The following is a 20,006-nucleotide window of genomic DNA, read 5'->3' as shown; positions in this document are numbered from 1 at the left end:
CAGTGTTGTTTTAAAGTCTTCAGGGCGATGTCAATAGGAGATCAAGAAAGTTAGGTAGTCCAGTGCTAGCTTGCCTACCAGTGCAGGGAGAACCCAGTGATCATTCCAGGTCGGCACAAAATATATGAGAAGGCAGACAAGAAGGTATTTTTAGGAAGCGTATCTAAATATACAGTGTAACAGCGAATGTTAAACAAAAAAAAAAAAATATTGTGGGTTGTAGAAGTTATCAAGTGGGATTTGCGGCGCGCTCTCTGCAGGAAACGAAAGCTGCTCCAGTTCAAAGCCACATGCACCAACGTGACATATAAGCCATTAAAATATCATCCTGACGGCTCATTTCTGCTTCATCATACATTCCCTAACTGCTTCCAGAAAGCAAGAAAAGAAGAAATGAAGGATGACCGCCTGGATGGAAGAGCCAAAGAGGTGGTGGGTTCATGGGGGGGGGTTATTGTTTTCTTCTTTCATTCTCTCTTTCTCTTCCCTCCCCCCTCCCCCTCTTTCATTTTTGCCAGTTCAGAAATGAGGGGGAAACCTTCAACAGGTCGCAGGGGTAAGTGCCTGGGAGCAGGGGGTGGCTGGACAGAGGGCTAGCCCCCCACCGCCTGCCCCAAGGGCCGGCCGAGTGCTCCCTGCCCTAGGCGGGGAGGACCCGCAGGAGGAGGATTTGCCACCGGGGGGGGAAGGGCTGGAGCCCTGTGGTGACGGGGGACAGTGCCTCGACTGCCTTCGCCCACGTGGGGCCGGTCCCCGGCGGCATCTCGGTGTGCGGGGGCGGGCGGAGGGAGAAGCACCCAAGCGCCGTCGAGGGGGGTTCAGCACCTCCACCGGATGCCGGGCACCGCGCCTGTTCCCCCCCACCCCGAGCCCAAGGAGGTGCCAGGGCGGGCTGTCCGCGCAACGCGGAGCAGAGGGGTTTCGCTTAGCGGAACGGAGGCGCTCCCAGCCCGGACAGCGGCCGGGGTCGGTGGGGACGAGCAGACGGTGGGTCCAGCGGCCGCCCAGGCGGGGCCGAGTGCCCGGGGGGGCGGGCAGATGGCGAGGTGTACTGACAATGGGACGAGCGCCGTGGGGAGGGTTCCCAGGGGACTCCCTCCCCGCCCAGCGCCTCACGCACCGCCGCGCCCGGTACCACGGAGCGCGCTGGGGAAGCCGTCGCTCCGGCACTGCACGCCCTTCTTTATAGATGGTTGCAGTAGGGACGGAGCCCCGGAGTCCGGTCGGCCCCCACAAACTCCCACCTACCAACCCCCCCGCGGCAGGGCCGGGGGAGCTGCCAAAGGAGCTGGGTGCCGCCGCCAAATTCGTGCAAAGCCCGCGGAGGGGCTGAGACCAGGATCTCAGCCCCGAGGGCCCCCCCCACCCTCGGTGCTGGCTGGGGAAAGGGAGATGCTGCCAAATCCCTGCCGAGGGTGATGCCCTCAAGGGTGACCTCTGACCCGAACCCTGCTTCATGTGCCAGCCCGCGCACAGTCACAGCGCCGGACCGGGCGGGGACCGACACGGGCTCCTCGCCGAGACGTCCCGGCCGCCAACCCTGCTGGTCCTTTGTCATGCACGATGCCCCAGCCCTGGGGAGCCGAGGAACTTTATTTCTGCACCGAGACCTTCCTGGCGAGCGCTTCCTTCGCCTTGCGCGGCCGCGGAAAGCCCAGGTTGCGTGACAAGCCGCCAGCGGCGAGTCACACCCCGCCACGGCTACCGCACGCTCAACCCGGCTCCCACAGCCAGAGGCGGCGCCGCCAAACCCGCCCGGGACCGCACTGCTCCCGCGGGGGCTGCGGCTGCTCCCAACCCCTCTCCGCCGGTGCAGTTTTGGCCGAGTGTAGAAGTGAGCATTTGGGAAAGGGGGGCCGGGTCCCGCCTGCGCGAGTTGCAGCCCCTCACACCCCAAGACCCAGCGTGGGACTCCGGGGAGGGTGGTACTGGTACCCCGCACCGGAGCCCCGGGTCTCGGCCCGGCCGCGATCCGTCCAGCTCGGGCAATGGGACATCCTTGCCCTACGGCTCCACCAGTGGCATTGCGCACATGAGAAAGGCGAGCGAGATCGAGCCAGAGTTTTAGTCAATATTTACTCTGAAATCCACAACTGTTTTGCCTTCGCTTTTTGTCATCTGGTAACCATTTGAAATATTAAATGCAGTAATTTTTTTTTTGTCCAGTTTCAACAAGTTTTGGCAAACACTTGGGAGCTGAGCACTCTTCCAGCCTCCCATCCTAACCAACAAAGCACAACTGCAAGCCTCTCACTAACGAGGCTATCTGACTTGATAAAAGTGTGAAGATGAATGGAAGATGACTAAAAAAAAATAATTCCTAAGGGTTTGCTCTAGTTCTTTTTATTTCGGCAGTAATTTTCATCACAGCAGTGAAAATATTGGTGACATCAAATTATTTGTGATAGAGTATAACTGATGCCCTGATGAAGTTTCGTAATTAATATCATCAATTATTTGTGTTAGGATACATTTTTATTTAGCAGCCCTGGAGTCCCGATAATAAAAGTGGCAAGAGCAGTAATAGTAATAATAATAATATCTTTTGAAGTAACTGATTACAGATTCTAGTGTGCTTTTCTGTATTGAGGGAGGGGGGGGGAAAGGAGAGGGAGGGGGCGGGAAGAGAGAATTTCAAAGATACCTGCAAAAATTCATACTCGGACATTGCATCAAATCCCAGGTCTGCTCTGAGGGTTATAGCTGCCGCTCAAAGAAAGCTGTGCAAAGTTCTGCCTGCAGTAGTGGCAGTGCTCTGCCTTGCGAAGTGCAAAGAGCAAGCTGAAAATTATAGGCAGGGAGAAGTGCCAGGGTGGTACTATACTAATCCTTGCTGAGACAACAACTTGCATTGGAGGATCGCAGAGTCCGAAATTTAATTTCGGGAGGGAAGGATCTGTAGACAATATCGTCGAATTGGTAAAAACCTGCCTTACAATAGCCTGCCAGAAGGTGAATGTCAGATCAAAGGAGAACTGAAAAGATGTCCTTTCATTTTTTTTTTTCCCTAAATCAGCCATGGAAACTTCATGACTCCATAAAACATGTGCTGCTTTACTGGGGAGACAGCCTCCAGTTTCCCCTCAGAGAAAGCTTGTCTTCAACCCTTCTGTGATTCCCCTCACCCTTGCTGCTTAACTCTTTTGTTTTCTCTTCTTTTCTTTTCGAATCCATGATGCTCAAGTCATATAACGTCTCACTCATTTAATATCATACACAAATGGTTTTGCTCTTAACTTTCCACCCCTCTTCCCAAACAGGAAGAAAGTCAGGAAATGAGGCACAAGACTCCCCTTGTCATGAGGAAAAGAAAACGACTTTACAGAAACATCCTGGAAAAGTCAAGTAAGTTAAAATATGTCTCTTTTTCTTCTTCTTCCTTTTTTTTTTTTTTTTTCCCAGTTCAAAGAAGACAATATTTTTTCAGCTTAGTGTTTAACATACTTGCATAAATACAAATCAGCGACACAACTCCCCACCAGCAGCTGCCTAATCCTGCTCAATGCCTATTCATTTGGAGGTTCTAGAATTAATATTTGACGACTCTCTCATTGAAACAACAACCCCTGACCCCGTGTGATTGCACTGTCACATTATTCTATGACATATTCATCTTGAATTCATTTACGGACGATTTGATTGGAATGAGGTTTGACATGTATTGGATCCTATTAAAGAAGAAGACTTTGATCTTGTTGATGGGGTTTACATGATATGTATCATCTTTACCAGGGATACCAGGCTTCCACAATGTGGTGTATAAGTAGTTAGTGACTGACAGCTTATCTGACAGGAATACCTTAATCTTGAGGTACTGAATGAAATATTCGATTTAAAATAAGCAAATGATTTGCTTCTCCTAGGTTAGCTCTAGGTCACAAAAAGTTAGAGGCAAACCTAGGCACCTCGTCTGGTAGCTGTGTTCCCGTTATTCAGGAACCTTGAAACAGAGACGTCCCCGTAGACGAGAACGAGGCGAGGGAATAGAAGCGAAGGCAGAATGTGCTCCCAAGCCACTCGGTACCCTCACCTCTCTTCTCCGAGAAGATGCTGGAACTACAGAAAGCCTTTCTCTTTAACTACCTCTTCCTAAACAGCAGCGTCTTCTGCCGGGACAGACAGGGACTCGGGCTCAGGTCCTATGCCCTGCTCCTGTGCCACTCGCTGCCTCCATCATCCCTCCCTGCCCAACGCGAGTTTGAGGGATAAGGAATCGCATAGGGTGACTTCTCGGTCCTATCTGTTTCTATTCCTTGCTTTTATCCCTTACTCACACTAAATATTAGGATTTTCAGATTAACCCGTTCCCTTCCTCTCATTCGGGAGCTGAAGCCTAAAGGTAAGCCCCGGAATCGGCTGTCTGAGAAGTTCAGAGCATCCCCTCCCAGCCCTTGGGCAGCGACTGGAAAGTTTGTAGCAGGGTCGTCAGGAAGGGAAGTTTCCGCAGTGGCAGGATTGGGAGAAGGTCAGATTTTGCTCTCCCCGATGCTTCTCAGGGCAGGAGCCGTTCCTTGTGGTGAGCACGACTCTAAGGGTGAGCAGGATTCGACCCCAAGTCAAAGAGCACAACACGAGCAGCCCCTAATTTTCGGGAACTTTGCACCTCACCTTCACAGCAGGCCCTTTCTTCGGCAAAGGTACAAATACGGATAAGGGCCTTGCTGAATAGATAGATTCCGACAGGGCAAAGTGCGGTGGATCCGTAAAACCGCGCAGCAGCTGGGCCTGTCCCCATCCCTGGGGGTTACCGCAAAAGGGTGTGCGGCTCAGTTTCAATCTCGAAGGCCCCGGTAGCCGCCGGGTGCAGGCAGGAGCCGGAGGGTTGGGGTTGCCCGGCTCGGCCCCGCACCCCCCAGGTGTGGGCAGGCGGAAATCAGGATACCCCCGCACTGCAGGGCGGGAAGCAGGGAGGCAGCTCTGCCCCCTCCCAGGGCACAAGCCCCACGCGCGGGGCTCCTGCCTTCTCCCATTGCTGCCTCGGCCAACTCGCTTCTTCCCCGAGACAACCGGGTCGGGGGCAGGTTCGGGTGGGAGAAGTGGGCAAGAAAGGTGCTTGTCACTCGTCTTTGCAAGATGTCACCCCTGTAGAGCAGCCCTCCAGGCAGGGGTGGGTTTTGGAGCCGGGGGCTGTGAACAGGGTCGCAGGAACACAGCAGCCACCAAAACATTTGTACTCAAGATCAAGTTGCCGGTCTATTCGTGTTGATCTCGCACTCAATAAAGCACTATGGTCTCTCCAAACTTGACTTCCCTTAAGATAAGGTCTATCCTATAGATCTTATAAAAATATTGTCCCATGGATCTGCCCTGACGTCTGAGTTTCAACTTCAGCTCAGGATGTTTCTGTACTGCTGCTTGAGCAATCTTGGTTTCTCCCTGGAAAAGCTCTGGTTCATCCAGCTCGTGAGTCCCAAGGGTAGCCTAGAAGGGGATGCCCTTACCATAGCCAGGTGGGTTGAAAAGGAAATAATATTAAAAAAAAAAAACAACCTGCCCTGCACAAGCTGACGTTGACACGTTTGAAAGTTTTCCGAGAGCCCGGCTTATCTGATCAAACACGGCTAAGGTCCTTGCCAAGAAGCGTGAGACCTCGGTCATCCCTCGAGTGGCAGCCGCACGAGTTAAAGCTGCCAAAGGGCTGCACGAACAGGCGTTCAAGTTTTCAAAACATCCTGGAAGATGCGGGGAGCTCGGCCGGGTCTGGCCCCGCTCCCCTCCTCATTCCCGTTTCTCCGCCTCCCCGCAGTCATGTGGCGACCCTGCCCGTCCCTCGCCCCGCTCCCCCCCACGCCCCGCACGCAATCGGGGCTCACACCAACTTCGCATAACAGTGAAGGACACCGAGGGCCAGGTTCTCCTGCACTACCTGTAAAAGGGAGTGAGTGAAAGCCCTGAGTGAGGGGCGAGCGGAGAGCCATCTGTGTCTGACGAGAAACCATCACAATATTTTAAATGAGCTTAGGGTAAACCGGTTATGACATCTTTTTAATTGATAAACTGTTCCAGATATTTTCTCCCTTGACTGAGAAGTGTCAGAATTGATGGATAACAAGTATGTAGAGATGCAGTGTTTTAAGGAAGTATGAGGAAAGCAGCTTTATTTGGAATTCACACTTTCAGTACATTTGTAAGTAACAGATTCATACTTCCTAACGTTTGTCTCTTCTGTGCACTCCTATTGAAATGGTCATGAATAGGACTGTCAAATCCATTTCGTAGAGCAAGTAGACTTGAAAGTTGCGATATTGTGAGGATGGTGTGTGGTTTAAAATGTCTGTGTAAACATGTTATGTAAGGATGGAGAGCTAATTGCATCATTTGTCACTTTCCATCATCTCCACTCAGAAAGATGTATACAGGGATGTACCTATAGCTTGCTACCTAAATATACGTCTTGTTATACACGGGAAATGTGGTGAAGCCAAGTAGAGCCAAAATATGTAACTGTAGCCAGCTCAGAGTGTGCAAATCTGTGATAAAAATGTCTCCTATGTGGTTATGTATGTCCTACACTTAAATCTTACAGTTTCCGATCATTGGCTGTGGCTTCTGTTATGGAAGTTTTTAGGTTGACGTTGCCAGATTCTTGTTTTACCACTTAACATAAAACCTATCCATTGCTGACACTGTTAAATTTCTATGGAGATGCAAAATTCCATGCTGGGAGCTTTACCTGGTGTTCGTGCAGTAAAGTGTCCACTGCCAAGCCAACAGCAAGTCAATGTACTAAAATGTTGAGAGTTTGACACTATGGATAGAGAATTAATTGTTGCTCTATTTAGTAAGGCCTCGAGTTTATTGGTGGAGTCATTTTTATGACAGGATCCAGGTTCTGCGATAATACTGTGGGCAGATATTTACAGCTGTGTTTTCCTTTCTGGAAGTAGAAATCCTCTTTATTCCTTCTTCTCCCATGTTTCATTTACTTTTTAAAGTTCACAATCTCCTTCTTAAAAAATTAAGTAGATGCTTCCTTCCGTGCTGAAGCCATAAGCTTTTCTAAACCTGTAAGGCCCCAGCGTGTAAAGCTGAAATGCTAGCCTACACTTTCATCGCTAGTGACGCAAACCCTGCAGACCATGTTCCTTCGTTCAGCAGAGAAGCGTCAGAACTGACTCGGTTTTGAATGTTTTGCAATGCTTTTCCTTCAAGCCAAGGATGGAGATTTTACATGGAACTACCCTGTAAGCATGTGCATGAGAGAGGGAAAGGGAGAGAGTCTCCCTCTTCTGGGTTAAATACTCAGATTCAGTCTAAACATGACGATTTCTTGCATTGCTACCGCAGCGAGTATCCAGATAACTGCTAAAACTTGTGGAAGGAGGAAAAGGGGATGGGGAATGCTTCGTCAGGGTTCGGGCAGCGGTTCCATAGCCCGCGCACCAGGCCGAACGCGTGAGCCTGTCAGGCGAGCTGCCGGTGCGGCTCCAGCGGAGGTTTTTGCCGGGGAAGGCCCCCCTCCCCGCGCTGTCAACAAGTGCCGGGGACCGGCGGGCTGGCCCGGGCGCGCTTCGCGGGGGACGTGGGGCCGTCTCATCCCCCGCTGCTGCGGCTGGGCGGTAGGGACCGGCTGGGCTGACGGGGCTCTCCCGGAGGGGAACCCCGCGGGCTGCCCCTCCGCCTCGGAGCAGGGTAGCGGGACCAGACAAAGGCCTGGACGGGCGGCCGGGGTGCTCTTCTTCGGATCCCCCCTCCCGCCTTGGCTTTGTTCCCCTACGACGGCATCCCGTCGGGGAAGGTTCGGCAGTGTCCCAAAAGCAGGACGTAGGGTGGCTTAGGGGAAGATCCCGGTCAGGGCCTCCCGCCATCGGGCCGGGCCGCGGGCTCTGTCGTGCCCCCGGGCCGGTTCGAGGGGCTCCGTGGTACGGGGGGGCTGGAGCAAGGGGACGCCCGGCAGCGGCGCATGCGCAGACCTTCCCCCAGCACTTAAGCTCCCCCGCCTCACCGAGCGATCACCCTTTCAATCGGCAGCGGTACCTGTCATCGCTGACGTCACCGCGGCGGCAGCCAATGGGAAGGCGCGGCGATTGTTTGGCCGGCGGGGTCGGCGCCACGGCTCGGAGGCCGCTCGCGCCCCGTCCCGCGGCCGCGCCGCGTGGGGCTGCCCGCCGGCCCCGCGGGAGGACGGGCGGCGCGGGGGCACCTCCCCGGCTCCCGCCGCCAGCACCGAGCCCCCGCCGGCCCTGCCGAGCCCTCCCGCTGGCAACGCCGCCCGCGCGCCCCGCCGCCGGGGCAGCGGGACCGGGAAACTTTTTTGGGGAAAAAAAAAAAGTTTTGTTTTTTCCACCCCCCACCCGTGTGTCTCTCCTCCCGCTGTCAGGTGACTTTTTAGCGTTTAGAAGCTAATGAGTGTGGATGCTCTGGGATCCCAGTGATGGACCCTGCTGCTCTCTCCAGGCGGAACACGGCACTGAGATTAGTAGACTTGGTGGGGGCTCCTCGCCACCACGACCACTACCCCCCCCCGAGCATGACAGCCTTTCCAGGCTTCGCCGGGCACTCGCACGCCACGGCGCCCAGGCAGCCGGGCGAGCACGGCGCCGAATTCCGCCTCGGGCCGCACTCGCTCCGGCCAGAACACATGGGGCACCGCCACCATCCTCATCCTCCTCCTCAGCATCACCCCGCGGCCCTTAAGCTCAGCCCTGCCCCTCATCCCCACCACCAGCTGCACCACCACCACCACCATCATCATCATCATATGGCAGGCCAAGCCGAGGTGGTCTCTAGTCAAACGGGAACGTTCGGCCCGGCGCAGTCACCAGCAGTCCCTTACCCCGTCTCTCACCCAGCCCAGGCTCTGGCAGCAGGTAGGGACTTCTTCATACGCAGAAACCTGCCGGCCCCACTCATGCCAGGGCTGACCGAGCAACACCCCGCTGCACGTTCTCACCACGGACTGTTTGTCTCAACAACAGGTAGCTGCCCCGGACACCATGGTCACCACCATCATCACTCAGAAGCTGGGAATCCCTCTGTGTTCACTGGACTCCATGAGCAACCTCCCAATGCAGCTCCAGGTGGCCATCTAAACGGACAGATGAGACTGGGGTTACCTGGAGAAATGTACGCCAGGTCTGAACATTTCACTCAAGTACCAGCCTCCAGGACAGATCCTTTTGCTGCTTCTTCTCTTCATAGCTACGGTGGCATGAATCTGAACGTGAATCTGGCTCCACACCACGGCCCGGGTGCCTTCTTTCGTTATATGAGGCAGCCCATTAAACAGGAACTCATCTGTAAGTGGATTGAGTTGGACCAGACTCCTAAAAAATTATGCTCGAAAACTTTCAGCACGATGCACGAGCTGGTGACTCATGTCACGGTGGAGCACGTTGGAGGACCCGAGCAGTCCAATCACATATGTTTCTGGGAAGAGTGTCCAAGAGAAGGGAAACCTTTCAAGGCCAAATACAAACTTGTAAATCACATCAGAGTCCACACAGGTGAAAAACCTTTCCCCTGCCCTTTCCCAGGCTGTGGCAAAGTGTTTGCCAGATCAGAGAATCTCAAAATACACAAAAGAACTCATACAGGTCAGTATGTAAAGCTCTCTTTACTCTCTCTCTCTGTGTCATTCAGCATACTGTTTTGCTTTATTTTGTTTTTAATGTATCCTTTGGGTTATTGTTGAATGCACGCCAACTACTTCTGAAAAATAAATTCTCAGATTTGTTTGCTTCTTTACCGTTTGAATGGAAGGGGGAGAAAAGGGAGGTGGGGGGAAAGGAAAGCGAGAACAAATCTCAGAATTCTCGTCCATATTTTTTTCTGGTTGTGCGGAGAGGCGGCTGTAATGTTTATGCGGGTAGAGCTGTGTAAATATCGAGTGATATAGCTTTATTTCTGCTTATTCACACAGGCGGGGATTTTTTGGGGGCAGTTTTAAGTAGCTGGGGAAAAAAATGAAATCATTGTGCAAGCTCACGAATTAAAAGTGAACAATAGAAGTTACAACTTGTCTAGTCAGTTTTGACTGATGTCGCTGAAATGCTGCTGCTCGAACATGGTGAGAATAACACAGCTGCGACCTTTTCGTTCAACAGTTTTGTTTTGGGCAGAGGGACTTTCAAATGTTTGATCTGAATAACAGTGACATTTTTAATGAGCATTGCCTTCCAACAACTCTCTGCGTTCGCAAATATGGGGACCTGCAAGTTCGGATCCTCGTGAGGGAAAGAAAAAAAAATAGGAGAAAAAACCGGTATTGGTTCGGCCTGTACGTTTTTAAATGTCATTTGCAGATCTGTTAAGCGAAATTAGGACATGTGTCAGGAACATCTGTTAGCTCTAGTTAGTAGAAAATAAAGTAACTCGATGGACGATCTTGGAAAGCTATGTTTGAACTCTTCCAGACAGGAAAGCATTTATAATTAATGAAATTTCACGTAGAAAGTTTTCTCACTTCCAGGAGCAGCTTAAGAAGTTGTATTAATTAGTTTAGCAGAGTGTTTGTAGAGTGTAACGCTGGCGCTATTTTTTTTTTTCCCTCTGAAGAAGAAGATAAGAAATAAGTCCTTTTCGGAAAAATTAATCTGTTCCAGTGTAGGGTTTTCCACCTCCCACCCCCTCCTGTACAACCTTATGCACTGCGAGGGAAACTGCATAATCCTATTGTAAGATCTTCTTACAGCCAAACGATTTTTTTCGCCTTCCAGTTCATAAAACTCCCCTTCCCCCATGCTCAGTGAAGGGCTTGACCTTCCCGGAGTTGCGTTTTTATGATATAACTCGACGTGATATAATATGCAGAACGTATACTAATTTCGTATCGCTATAGCCTAAACATAGCACAGAGATTTTACAGCGACCGTCACTCGTCACCTAATTATTTTTCCGTCGCTCTATGAATAGCTCGACTATGTGCAGGGGGGGGCGATAGCAATGTTGTGCTCCTCTGCTGCCTTCTCGGCCCCCTTTTTCGAGGAGAAAGGAGTGTCCCCGGGTCACATAACTTGTATTCGAACCAACCTCTTGTCGGATCAGCACAGGTACAGCCGTTAACCGGGAGAACTCATCCCTTAATGACAGTGTTTTTCTTAAGTAAACAAACTTTTACTGCTCTTTAACGGCCTCTCTGTTTGAAGTCTCTGAAGCAGAAAATGGTTAAATTCTTGGGAAAACTGACCTACATCGGAGAGGCAGGTTCAGGGCAAACCCGAGACTGGAGGTTTGCGTTTATTAAACATCATTCCGCGCGTCTGTACTTTTCGCTTTAACTTTCCCGGTGATTAATTGCTGTATTGTGAAAACTCCTGCAGGGCCTTTATGGTTCCACCGTTTCTATTAAACACCCAGAAGTTGTCAAAATCGCAATGTTTCTGAAACCCTAATAGAACTCGCTACGAATTATTCATGAAGACAGTTCTAGATTCAACAGGAAAATTATTGCCTCCTCAAATATTAATGACTTCTGATTTCTTCGAGGCTGGGGAGCAGGCAGAGGGATTTCTGTCAATGTGAGAATTGTCCAGGTTGGAAGATAAAGCCGTTGAGGCGGTGGCGGCGGGACGAGCAGGACGGGCAGGGATCGCTTCCCCTTCATCCCAACGGGCCAGGAACAATAGTGCGAGGCGTGGGACGGAGCCTCTGGCCCTCCCGGGCGGCCCCCGCCACCCCCTCGCCTCGCCCGCAGCCCCGGGGGCCGCCACCTCCGGCTCCCCTCCTCCCACCCCGACCCCTGTCCCCCCATCCCGGAGAAGTTGCTAAATACCTTAATCCACTCCCGGAGACAGGGGATTATGCCACAATTTCCAAGCTGAATTTCACTTAACACTTTTGCCCAGCTACAAGTGTGGGGGTAAAATGGCGGTTGAGGTCCGGCGCTCCTCCATCGCCCGGGGAACTTTCTGCGTGGCTGCACCTCCGAGCCCGGGCTGCGGCAGCTAGGACCTGTAAAATGTCCTCTCCCTACCGGGTAGGGATTTCCACGTAAGAAAAACTGCTTTCGCGAAAGGAATACAATGCAAATGGCTCGGATGTGCCCTCTTTATTGAGGCGTTCAGGGAATGCAAACAGGACGGCTGAGAAAATGCTGCCCTTTTCCCACTGGAAACCTGACTGTACGGAGGGACTTTTCAGTGGCTTTTTCAGGGGGTTAAGCGAAGTTGAACATTTTTCAACTTTCTGGGAAGCGGAATGCGCCCCAGCTCACTTTTACCTGAATGTAACTCACTTTGCACAGAGTGTTTATGAGGATGGCTTTCCCTGGGGTCTCCTAACTTACTGCTTGCTTGTACTACACTAATATCCTTGATTTGTTGTCTCAACTTGGATGCTGAAGGTCAAATTGTTTCCTTACGTGAAATTATAATTAGATTATATGCGTGCGTGTGTCTATACATATGCACAGCTGTATGTCGACAGTATTTGGTTACAGGACCCACATCGTTTTCTGAGAGACCTTACTTTTAATCTCTACTCCCCTTCCCTCTAACGCCAGGTATTTAACCATCCTCCGTGCAAATGTTAGCGGATCAAGATATGAGAGCTCCTCGTTGATGATTACAGTGCGGAAAGGACATGCTTTAAACACAGAGCCATGAGTTTTTTCCCACCCACCTTGCATAAAGTGCATTCATGTGAAATATTTGGAATGCCTTCCTTTATCTGACTCTGCTCGCAGCCGAGCATGAGGTGGGCTGCGTCCCTCCGAAATTTAATCGTGACGAACTGAGGCGGGGGGGGGATCGGAAAAAAAATCCCAAACCTGGAAGCTTTTACAAAGGTTGGAAGTCCTTTCGAACGCGTACGCCATGATGGTGAACACGGTGGCTTTGTTTATACCTCACGTTTAAGGTTCGGCCATACATTTTTGTGGTGTCCTCAACTCCCTGATACGTTTTGGCTTTTGGCAGATGAGTAGGATATTTTCATACTCGGTTGGTGCGAGACTTGGGCACTCCTTGGCGAGCAAGGTCTTTCAGTTTGCTATTATCAGCCACAATAATGCAGTCAACATTTCATCCCGAAGCTGTCTGTGGCATATTTCCTTGAAAACCTCTTATATGTCGTGTACTATGCACGGTATACACGATCCCGAGGTTAAACTTTCACACGACTCCAGCAGCACTGTTATAGTTCTATTATGCTTAACGTCACTTATCATATTACCAGACAAATTAATCCCGATTGCAATTCCTTCCATGACTGAGTAGGTTCAAATGAAACGGGAATCATACTCCCACGACAGTGCCGTGCACCAGCCTAGTCATCCTCCTGCTGAATATCGTTGTGAGACCCACAAACAACGTCTTTTTGAAAGATTTTGTCCCTTAACACACGGTGTCAGAGAGCCAAGGAGCGGGGAAAGGAGGCAGGGTGTGGATCTTCCACGGCATTGTAATCGGTGCAAGAATGAAGTGGATGAGATATGATCTAGCCAGGCTATGACGAATATTTCCACGTGCACCTGAGGCAGTGTGAGAAATGTATTTAACTTAAAAACCTTCCCAGGGATAAAACACTGACCGCTCTTTCTGTAGGACATTGGAGTGTGCGGGGACAACACGCGTTGTTTGCCCGGAACGAGCACTTGGCCTCTAAGTCTTCCTTATCTCGGGGCTTTGTCTTTTACACAAAACCCCACGTCGATACACAGGGCACGGGAGGGGGAGGAGAAGTGACCTGCACAGTGCTCCCTGTGTGGAGCCGGCTGCGCAGCGGGGTGGGCACCGGGCGGCGGGGCGGGCGAGGAAGGGCAGGGTCGGTGGCGATGGGCCAGGCGGAGGCCGGAGCGGGAGCTGCCCCAGGGAGAACGGTGCCAGGGCCGGAGAGAGGGACCCGGAGAGGCTACGGGCTTGGGGAGGTGCCGGGATCAGCCGCTCCATGCCCCGCGGCCACCGTCGCTAATGGCTGTGCTCGCCCATTGCCTCCTGCAGGGGAGAAGCCGTTCAAATGTGAATTCGAAGGCTGTGACAGACGCTTCGCCAACAGCAGTGACAGGAAGAAGCACTCGCACGTCCACACCAGCGACAAGCCCTACAACTGCAAAGTGAGAGGCTGCGACAAGTCCTACACCCACCCCAGCTCCCTGAGAAAACACATGAAAGTGCACTGCAAATCCCCTCCTCCCAGCTCTGGCTACGAGTCCTCCACGCCCTCCCTGGTGTCCCCCTCCTCGGACTCCGGCCGCGAGCCTCCCGCCTCCTGTTCCCACGCTGAGCCCTCCGCGCCCGCGCAGCCCGCCGCCAACCTGAGCGAATGGTACGTGTGTCAGGGCGCGGGGCTCCGCGGCCCCCCCGCGCCTGCCTCCGCCCCCCCGCCGCCGCACCCCAACGGCGAGCCCCGGCCCCGCTGCTAGGGCGGGCGGCGGGCGGCGGAGGTGCGACGGGCGGCCCTCGCCCGGCTGGGGACGGGGAGCGCTGCTCCGGGGCACGGGGAGGCCGAGCGAGAGAGGCGGAGAGGCGCTTGGCGGAGGCAGAGACGACGCGCTGCGAAGGACGCGGCTGGGCCGGCGGCTGGGCCCAGCGCGGGCTCCCGGTACTCCGCACGTTGGAGGGCTTCTCCCGCCTCGGCCGGGGTGCTGCCGCCTCCTCTATCCGTTCCACACACCCCCTCCGCCCTCTGACCGTCTCGCGCCAGTCTGTTTACAAGCCCGCAGTTTGCATTTCCTTTCCTTTCCTTTCCTTTCCTTTCCTTTCCTTTCCTTTCCTTTCCTTTCCTTTCCTTTCCTTTCCTTTCCTTTCCTTTCCTTTCCTTTCCTTTCCTTTCCTTTCCTTTCCTTTCCTTTCCTTTCCTTTCCTTTCCTTTCCTTTCCTTTCCTTTCCTTTCCTTTCCTTTCCTTTCCTTTCCTCTTCTTTCCTCTTCTTCCCTTCCCCGAAGGACCAGAGCGGTTTCACACAGATTTTGGCTGCACAGATTTTCTCTCTTCAACAGTACCCTGTGCTGCAGTGTTCTCTTCACCCTGTGTCGGCGAGTGTGTTTTTTAAGAAATATATAAAAATACTATTATTTGTTACCGAATTGTACAAAATGGATCCATTAAATTCTTTCTAATTAAATGATGGACGTTTCTATAAAGAATCTCCTTACTTTTCCCTGTTGCTGCATATAAATACATATATGTGCATATATATATTCCCTCTCCCCCCAGCAGTCACTGATAAAGAAAGGCCCAGGGGGATGCGATGATTGACCGTCCATTTTAGCTCCCACTGGTGATGACTTCTAATACCCAAACATGCCTGTCCCCATCCAGAGTGTGACTCCTGTTGAACCGTGGGCGCTGGGGCTCCCGGGTGGGAAAGAGGGGCAGACCCCGCTCAGTGACGTCACGGCAGGGGCCGAGGCCGAGCAGCCCCTCGCAGCGCAGGCACCCAAGGTCGCTGCTCCTTGGCGTGTGCCCTGCCAATAGTCCCGATGTTTATACCGGTCCGGCAACGCGGCTTTAGCATCTTCATCCTGCCTCAGAGCTTCAAGCCAGGCCCACGCAAACCCACAACGTCCACTTCTCTGGCTCAGAGAAGGAAAGCAAGCAAGAAAGGGAAAAATATGAAATAAATAAACAACCCCCTCCACTGGGGTAGCTTGAAACTGCCGAATGGTGCCGTTTTAATTACTTTAATGATGTTTAAGAATACCAGATAGTATAGGCAAATAAATAGCATGGTCTGCTGGAAGAGGTTTCCAGGGCTTGCTGAGAAGACGCCATAATCGCATCTCGTTGTGTCTAATACATCACCTCTGCACCCAGGGGACTGAAGTTAGTACGCACACGCACTCACACACACACACACACATATATATATATAAAAGTTGCAAGAAAATAGACAGCTGGTCGGTGGCTAAAATCATCCCCACGCCCGGCGTCTCCCCTGCTGATGCAGCCATATTTTCTTCCCAAGGCACCAAGTCGTGGTTCCCTTCTTCACTCACCCAAACTCGACAACTTTTGTATTTAAACGCCTCAAACAGTGACAATTATTCAAGTGTGCCACTACCGGAAGATACACGTAGGGAATTACCTAGACGAGAGAAATGTCTATGAGAGAAACCTAAACTAGGGGAGAATTTTGCCCCTCTGCAGCCCTTGAAAATTGTATTGTGGAAATGAAGAGGTACAGAAGCCAGCTGCGGGCAGGGAGGATGATTCCATCGTGTCCTGAGATCTGTTTATTTCTTTATTTCTCTATTTACGTAAGTGTTTGGATGTGCAGGCTAATCACCTTTAATTTTTCATTTGCTTGTTACAGATGTCTACCCCGTTGCTCTCAAGGTAATCTAGACAGACGCAGCTGAAAGCCTGAATCTTATGCCTTAGACATCAAAGCAAGCTCGCACAAAGAAGTATTTCTTCACAACGGTGAATCTTCATGGTAAGTTAGGATTTCTATGGCAATAGGCAAGTCATACTTAAATAGTGAAAGGCGAAGTCTGGAGCCCGTCCAGTCTTTTCATTAAGGACATAATATTTACGTCTAACAGGGCCTTTTTCTTGTGTATACAAGTATATATTTTTGTTTGACGCGAACTAAATCATTTTCATTTAATTTCCGGTAAACAAAACCCACGCGAACAGGGCACTTGTTCCAGACCATAATAAAAATGGATAAGACTGTCAGGAAGAAAAGGCCCGCTTGAACCGTCGCCTCAGCTCACTTTTGTTTCTGCTTTCTGCCGGGATCAGAGAAGGCGTTTGGGATTTGAGGGCGAGTTTCTAAAGGCAAGGAAATGGTTTTTAAGGGGGAAAAGAAAAGGAGAAAGGTCTAATCAAGCTCGGGTTGTTCAAAGGGCCTGATTTTGGGGTTGAAAGTGTGAGTTTTATGGTGCATCAGCATGCCACGTTAGGATCGCTATGGTAATGAGGAGAGCAATAGCAAGCGGCCTTCAAAGGAGGCACACTCCATTTGAGACAGTCTATTAAGATACATTTGCGGTGACCTTTGGTTTCATGCTAGCTTAATACACTCAATCTGCTCGCCGCCACAGATATACTTCCTCCACCTAATGCACTTCGGAGGAGTTGGGGTTTGCTGGGCTTCACCCTCCCCACGAGGCGGGCTCCGCTCCGCAGTTGTAGCCTTGCTATCCTTCTCCCCAGAGTAAAGGGCTGCCCGTCAAGCTCGGGGCGATCTCCTGTTCCCTCTCCCCAGCGTTTCTAACCATTGTCTCGCAACAAAACCGGCCAAAAAGCCCAACAAGTGCGTCCCTCTCCTCCTCCCCAAGCCTTGAAGGGGGAGATAGCATGGGGACCGAAAGACCCCCTTCCGTGGGCTGCCTCGCCCCAGGGAGTAGATGTGCTGATGGAAGTACCCGAGGATCCCGGGGCGAGTGCAGGGAGGAGCTGCCCGTGCCCCACTTCCCACCCTGCCCGGTCCGGCCGGTGCTGCGCGGCGGCGAGCGGAGGCGCTGCGTTGCGGGGGAACTTGACACCCGCACGGCCGGGGCCATGGGCGCTGGGCCGTGGGCCCGGGAAAGTTAGAAGTCCATGTTCCAGTAATTGTCTTGTTGTTTATTTTATCCAAGTACCCTAGTGAATAGGGGAAAAATAAACACGATGAAAAAAAATTCAAACAGTTGAGTCGTCTTTAGTGCCAGCCCTTGTGGTTGAATAAAAAGGATGGTCCAATTTCTATTGAGCTGAGAAATCTTTGAAGTGGGAGTTATTATCTGAGAAATTCCTGCTCGTCGTCCTAACAACGCTGATGAAACGTAAAAGGTTCTTTGTCAGCGATTTGTTCTCCTCTCTGTCAAACTCACCCTGCCCGTTAGCTTTAAACCGTTTCTAAAGAGATAAAATCAAACTTTTAAAGATAACTTTAGGGGCCCAGAGGGTGCAGAAAATACCAAACTATCGAATCCTGTGTATAGACATACATCTGGATATATGTGGCTGTGTCTGTGTGAAACTCTGTGTACAAATCTCCATAGATGTCTGTATGACCTTACTGTTCGAAAGTTGAAATGATGTCTTTTTTTTTTTTTCATTTTATCCTCTGAACTTTTCGGTCTAATAAATTATTCCTACACATATGCTGCACAGAATGAGATTCTTAGGAGAAGGCAGAAATGTTGTGTTTCATTAACACCAGTATGTGACCAACAAACGTTTTCTTTCCAGTAGAGTGAAAGCAAGAGCGTAGACATAAGAGTAAACGCTTTGATCATTTTAACAGTCCGAATACCTATTAAGCATGTATATACTGCGATGCATCGAAGTTGTTAACACATTCAAAGCGATGGCTTCCATATGCTCTCATGTTTTATTGTCCGTCAGTGTAAAGATAGACAAACTGCATCCCTTTTGTACCTTCATTTTATAAATATCACGATGTATATCGAAATGATTCCCTGATCAAAGTTTATTTAGCAGTTTCTCATTGGAGATCACGAAATGCTCTGCTCATAACACGAATCCCTTGAAGTTCTAACTCATCGGTGTACTTCTGTTTTAGTTGCCACAGAATGATCTGAGCCAAATCCTTCCATTCTAAGCAACCCCATTATTTTAATGGGACTTTTCCTGAGTAAAGACTGAGTCAAAATGCAGTGGAGTGGGTATACTTATTATTGTTATTATTAATCCTGGATCTTTTCATATTTATGGGAAGATCTACCACATTCCTTGTGAACTGTACAGAGAAGAAACGTCTCTGAAAAACGTAGCTCACAAAAAAAACCATTTGCAATGTTGATATGCTGTATCTCTTTTCAGACTTATTATATTCCATGTTTTCCTTCAGAACATGTTTGGTAACGAAGGAATGTTCCGTATTTTGTTGTGTGTTTGAACATACTATTTATTTTTAATATTTGGATTTTTTTACAATAAATATTTATAAGCGTTTCAATTATACGGTTATTTTTACAAATGTGCACTTTTAAAATATGTGTTTGTACTGATGATACCGAGCCATGCCTAAAACACTCTGGTCAACCTTGTCTTTCTGTTGTTTTTTATACTAGTTGAAAAAATCCTCAAACTGGTGTACTATTACTGTGGTGTACAATCAAGTACTAATGCGTGGTTTTTGTTGGTCTTTAACCTCTTTTAATGTTAAACGTTTTTGGTTGGCATTTGTATTAAAAGAACAAAACAAAATACTTTCTTGCCTTCATTTCTGAGAACACTTTTTTCTGCTCGGAGACTTCAAATGAATTGTACTTTACATAGCGACCGAGGTTCAGAGTGAGAAAATAGAGGCCGCTGTCACCCAGGTGGAGCCCTGCCGCTTTGTTGTTTCCCCCCCTGCTTACCTCTGCCGTGGCACCCTGACTCCTGCACACGCAGTTTGCGGTTCTGGGGTCACCTGTACTCGGGATGTTAGCGAGATGTTCCAGCCAGAGCCGCCCCCGAAAAGCCACTCCCCTCCGCCCCCGAGGGGTTATTGTTTTGGCAGGGCGGGTGAGACATGAAACTGTTTGAAGAATTTATCCCCCAAAATAAGTCTCTGTCACAGTGACACTTTTTATAAGGTTCTTGTGAGGTTTTATAACGTTTTATTTCTTTTGAAGATAAAGTAATCTGAAGGTAAACCTTCTTCACCTTCAGTATTCCCCTAACCGATTTCAATACGTTGCAGAGTTTCGCAGTTCCCCAACATGTTCGGAGTTTTATTCGCATGATTTTTTAAACCTCAGCTTTGCAATTTAGAGTGATGCAGCATCTTTGGGTACATAGCAGTCCCAGCCTCGGTGGGGGTCGTGCGCATGCGCTTGACTCCTTTTAAAAAAAGGAAAACTTGAAAGAAGTTGCTAACACAGAGAGATGACAAAAAGTTGGGTTTGACTGGTAGGAATATTGTCAATAAAGAATACATTTAACTACAGATAGAGAGAAAGAAAGTAATTAAAGAAAGAAAAGAATTCAGGAAAAAGAATCGAAGGAAAACATTTTTGCTGGTCTGTAAAAGACAAAAAATGGCCCATAAAGGAAAGGAAGGTTAACAGTACATGCTAATTAAAGAATACAATTCTATGGTCTATAATGATTGAGCGAAGACATGTACTTATTACACTTGACTGTCAACGAGGGAAGGAATGTCCCCTTAGACAACATGGTGAGA

At 50.2% G+C, this 20,006-nt stretch overlaps 1 protein-coding gene across 3 annotated transcripts; it reads left to right on the top strand.

The window, feature by feature from the left end:
* Positions 1-8,179: 8,179 nt before the first annotated feature.
* On the top strand, positions 8,180-19,044 carry ZIC4 (Zic family member 4). 3 transcript variants are annotated; one of them, XR_011740525.1, is made up of 4 exons: positions 8,180-9,536; positions 13,881-14,205; positions 16,194-16,316; positions 16,520-19,044. XR_011740525.1 is itself a non-coding variant. In XM_065844769.2 (3 exons), coding segments are annotated over exons 1-3 (1,488 nt in total). In that variant the 5' UTR covers positions 8,180-8,374; the 3' UTR covers positions 16,195-19,044. The 3 variants fall into 3 exon arrangements, 2 of the variants coding, with proteins under 2 accessions (XP_065700841.2, XP_071668630.1); XM_065844769.2 differs by having other exon boundaries at positions 16,194-19,044; XM_071812529.1 differs by lacking the exons at positions 16,194-16,316; positions 16,520-19,044 and having other exon boundaries at positions 13,881-14,302.
* The last annotated feature ends 962 nt before the right edge of the window (positions 19,045-20,006 follow it).

The sequence above is a fragment of the Patagioenas fasciata genome, chromosome 9, assembly GCF_037038585.1.
Source record: "Patagioenas fasciata isolate bPatFas1 chromosome 9, bPatFas1.hap1, whole genome shotgun sequence".
Lineage (NCBI taxonomy): Eukaryota > Metazoa > Chordata > Aves > Columbiformes > Columbidae > Patagioenas > Patagioenas fasciata.
Note: the sequence above shows the minus strand (reverse complement) of the source record. Positions and strands in the feature narration are given on the sequence as shown.

What these genes read in the sequence shown, in the direction of transcription:
- ZIC4 (XM_071812529.1), top strand. Translation starts at nt 8,375, where the DNA reads ATGGACCCTGCTGCTCTCTCCAGGCGGAACACGGCACTGAGATTAGTA. An exon ending in ACACAAAAGAACTCATACAG is followed by an intron (nt 9,537 to 13,880) that starts GTCAGTATGTAA and finishes TGCCTCCTGCAG; the next exon opens with GGGAGAAGCCGTTCAAATGT.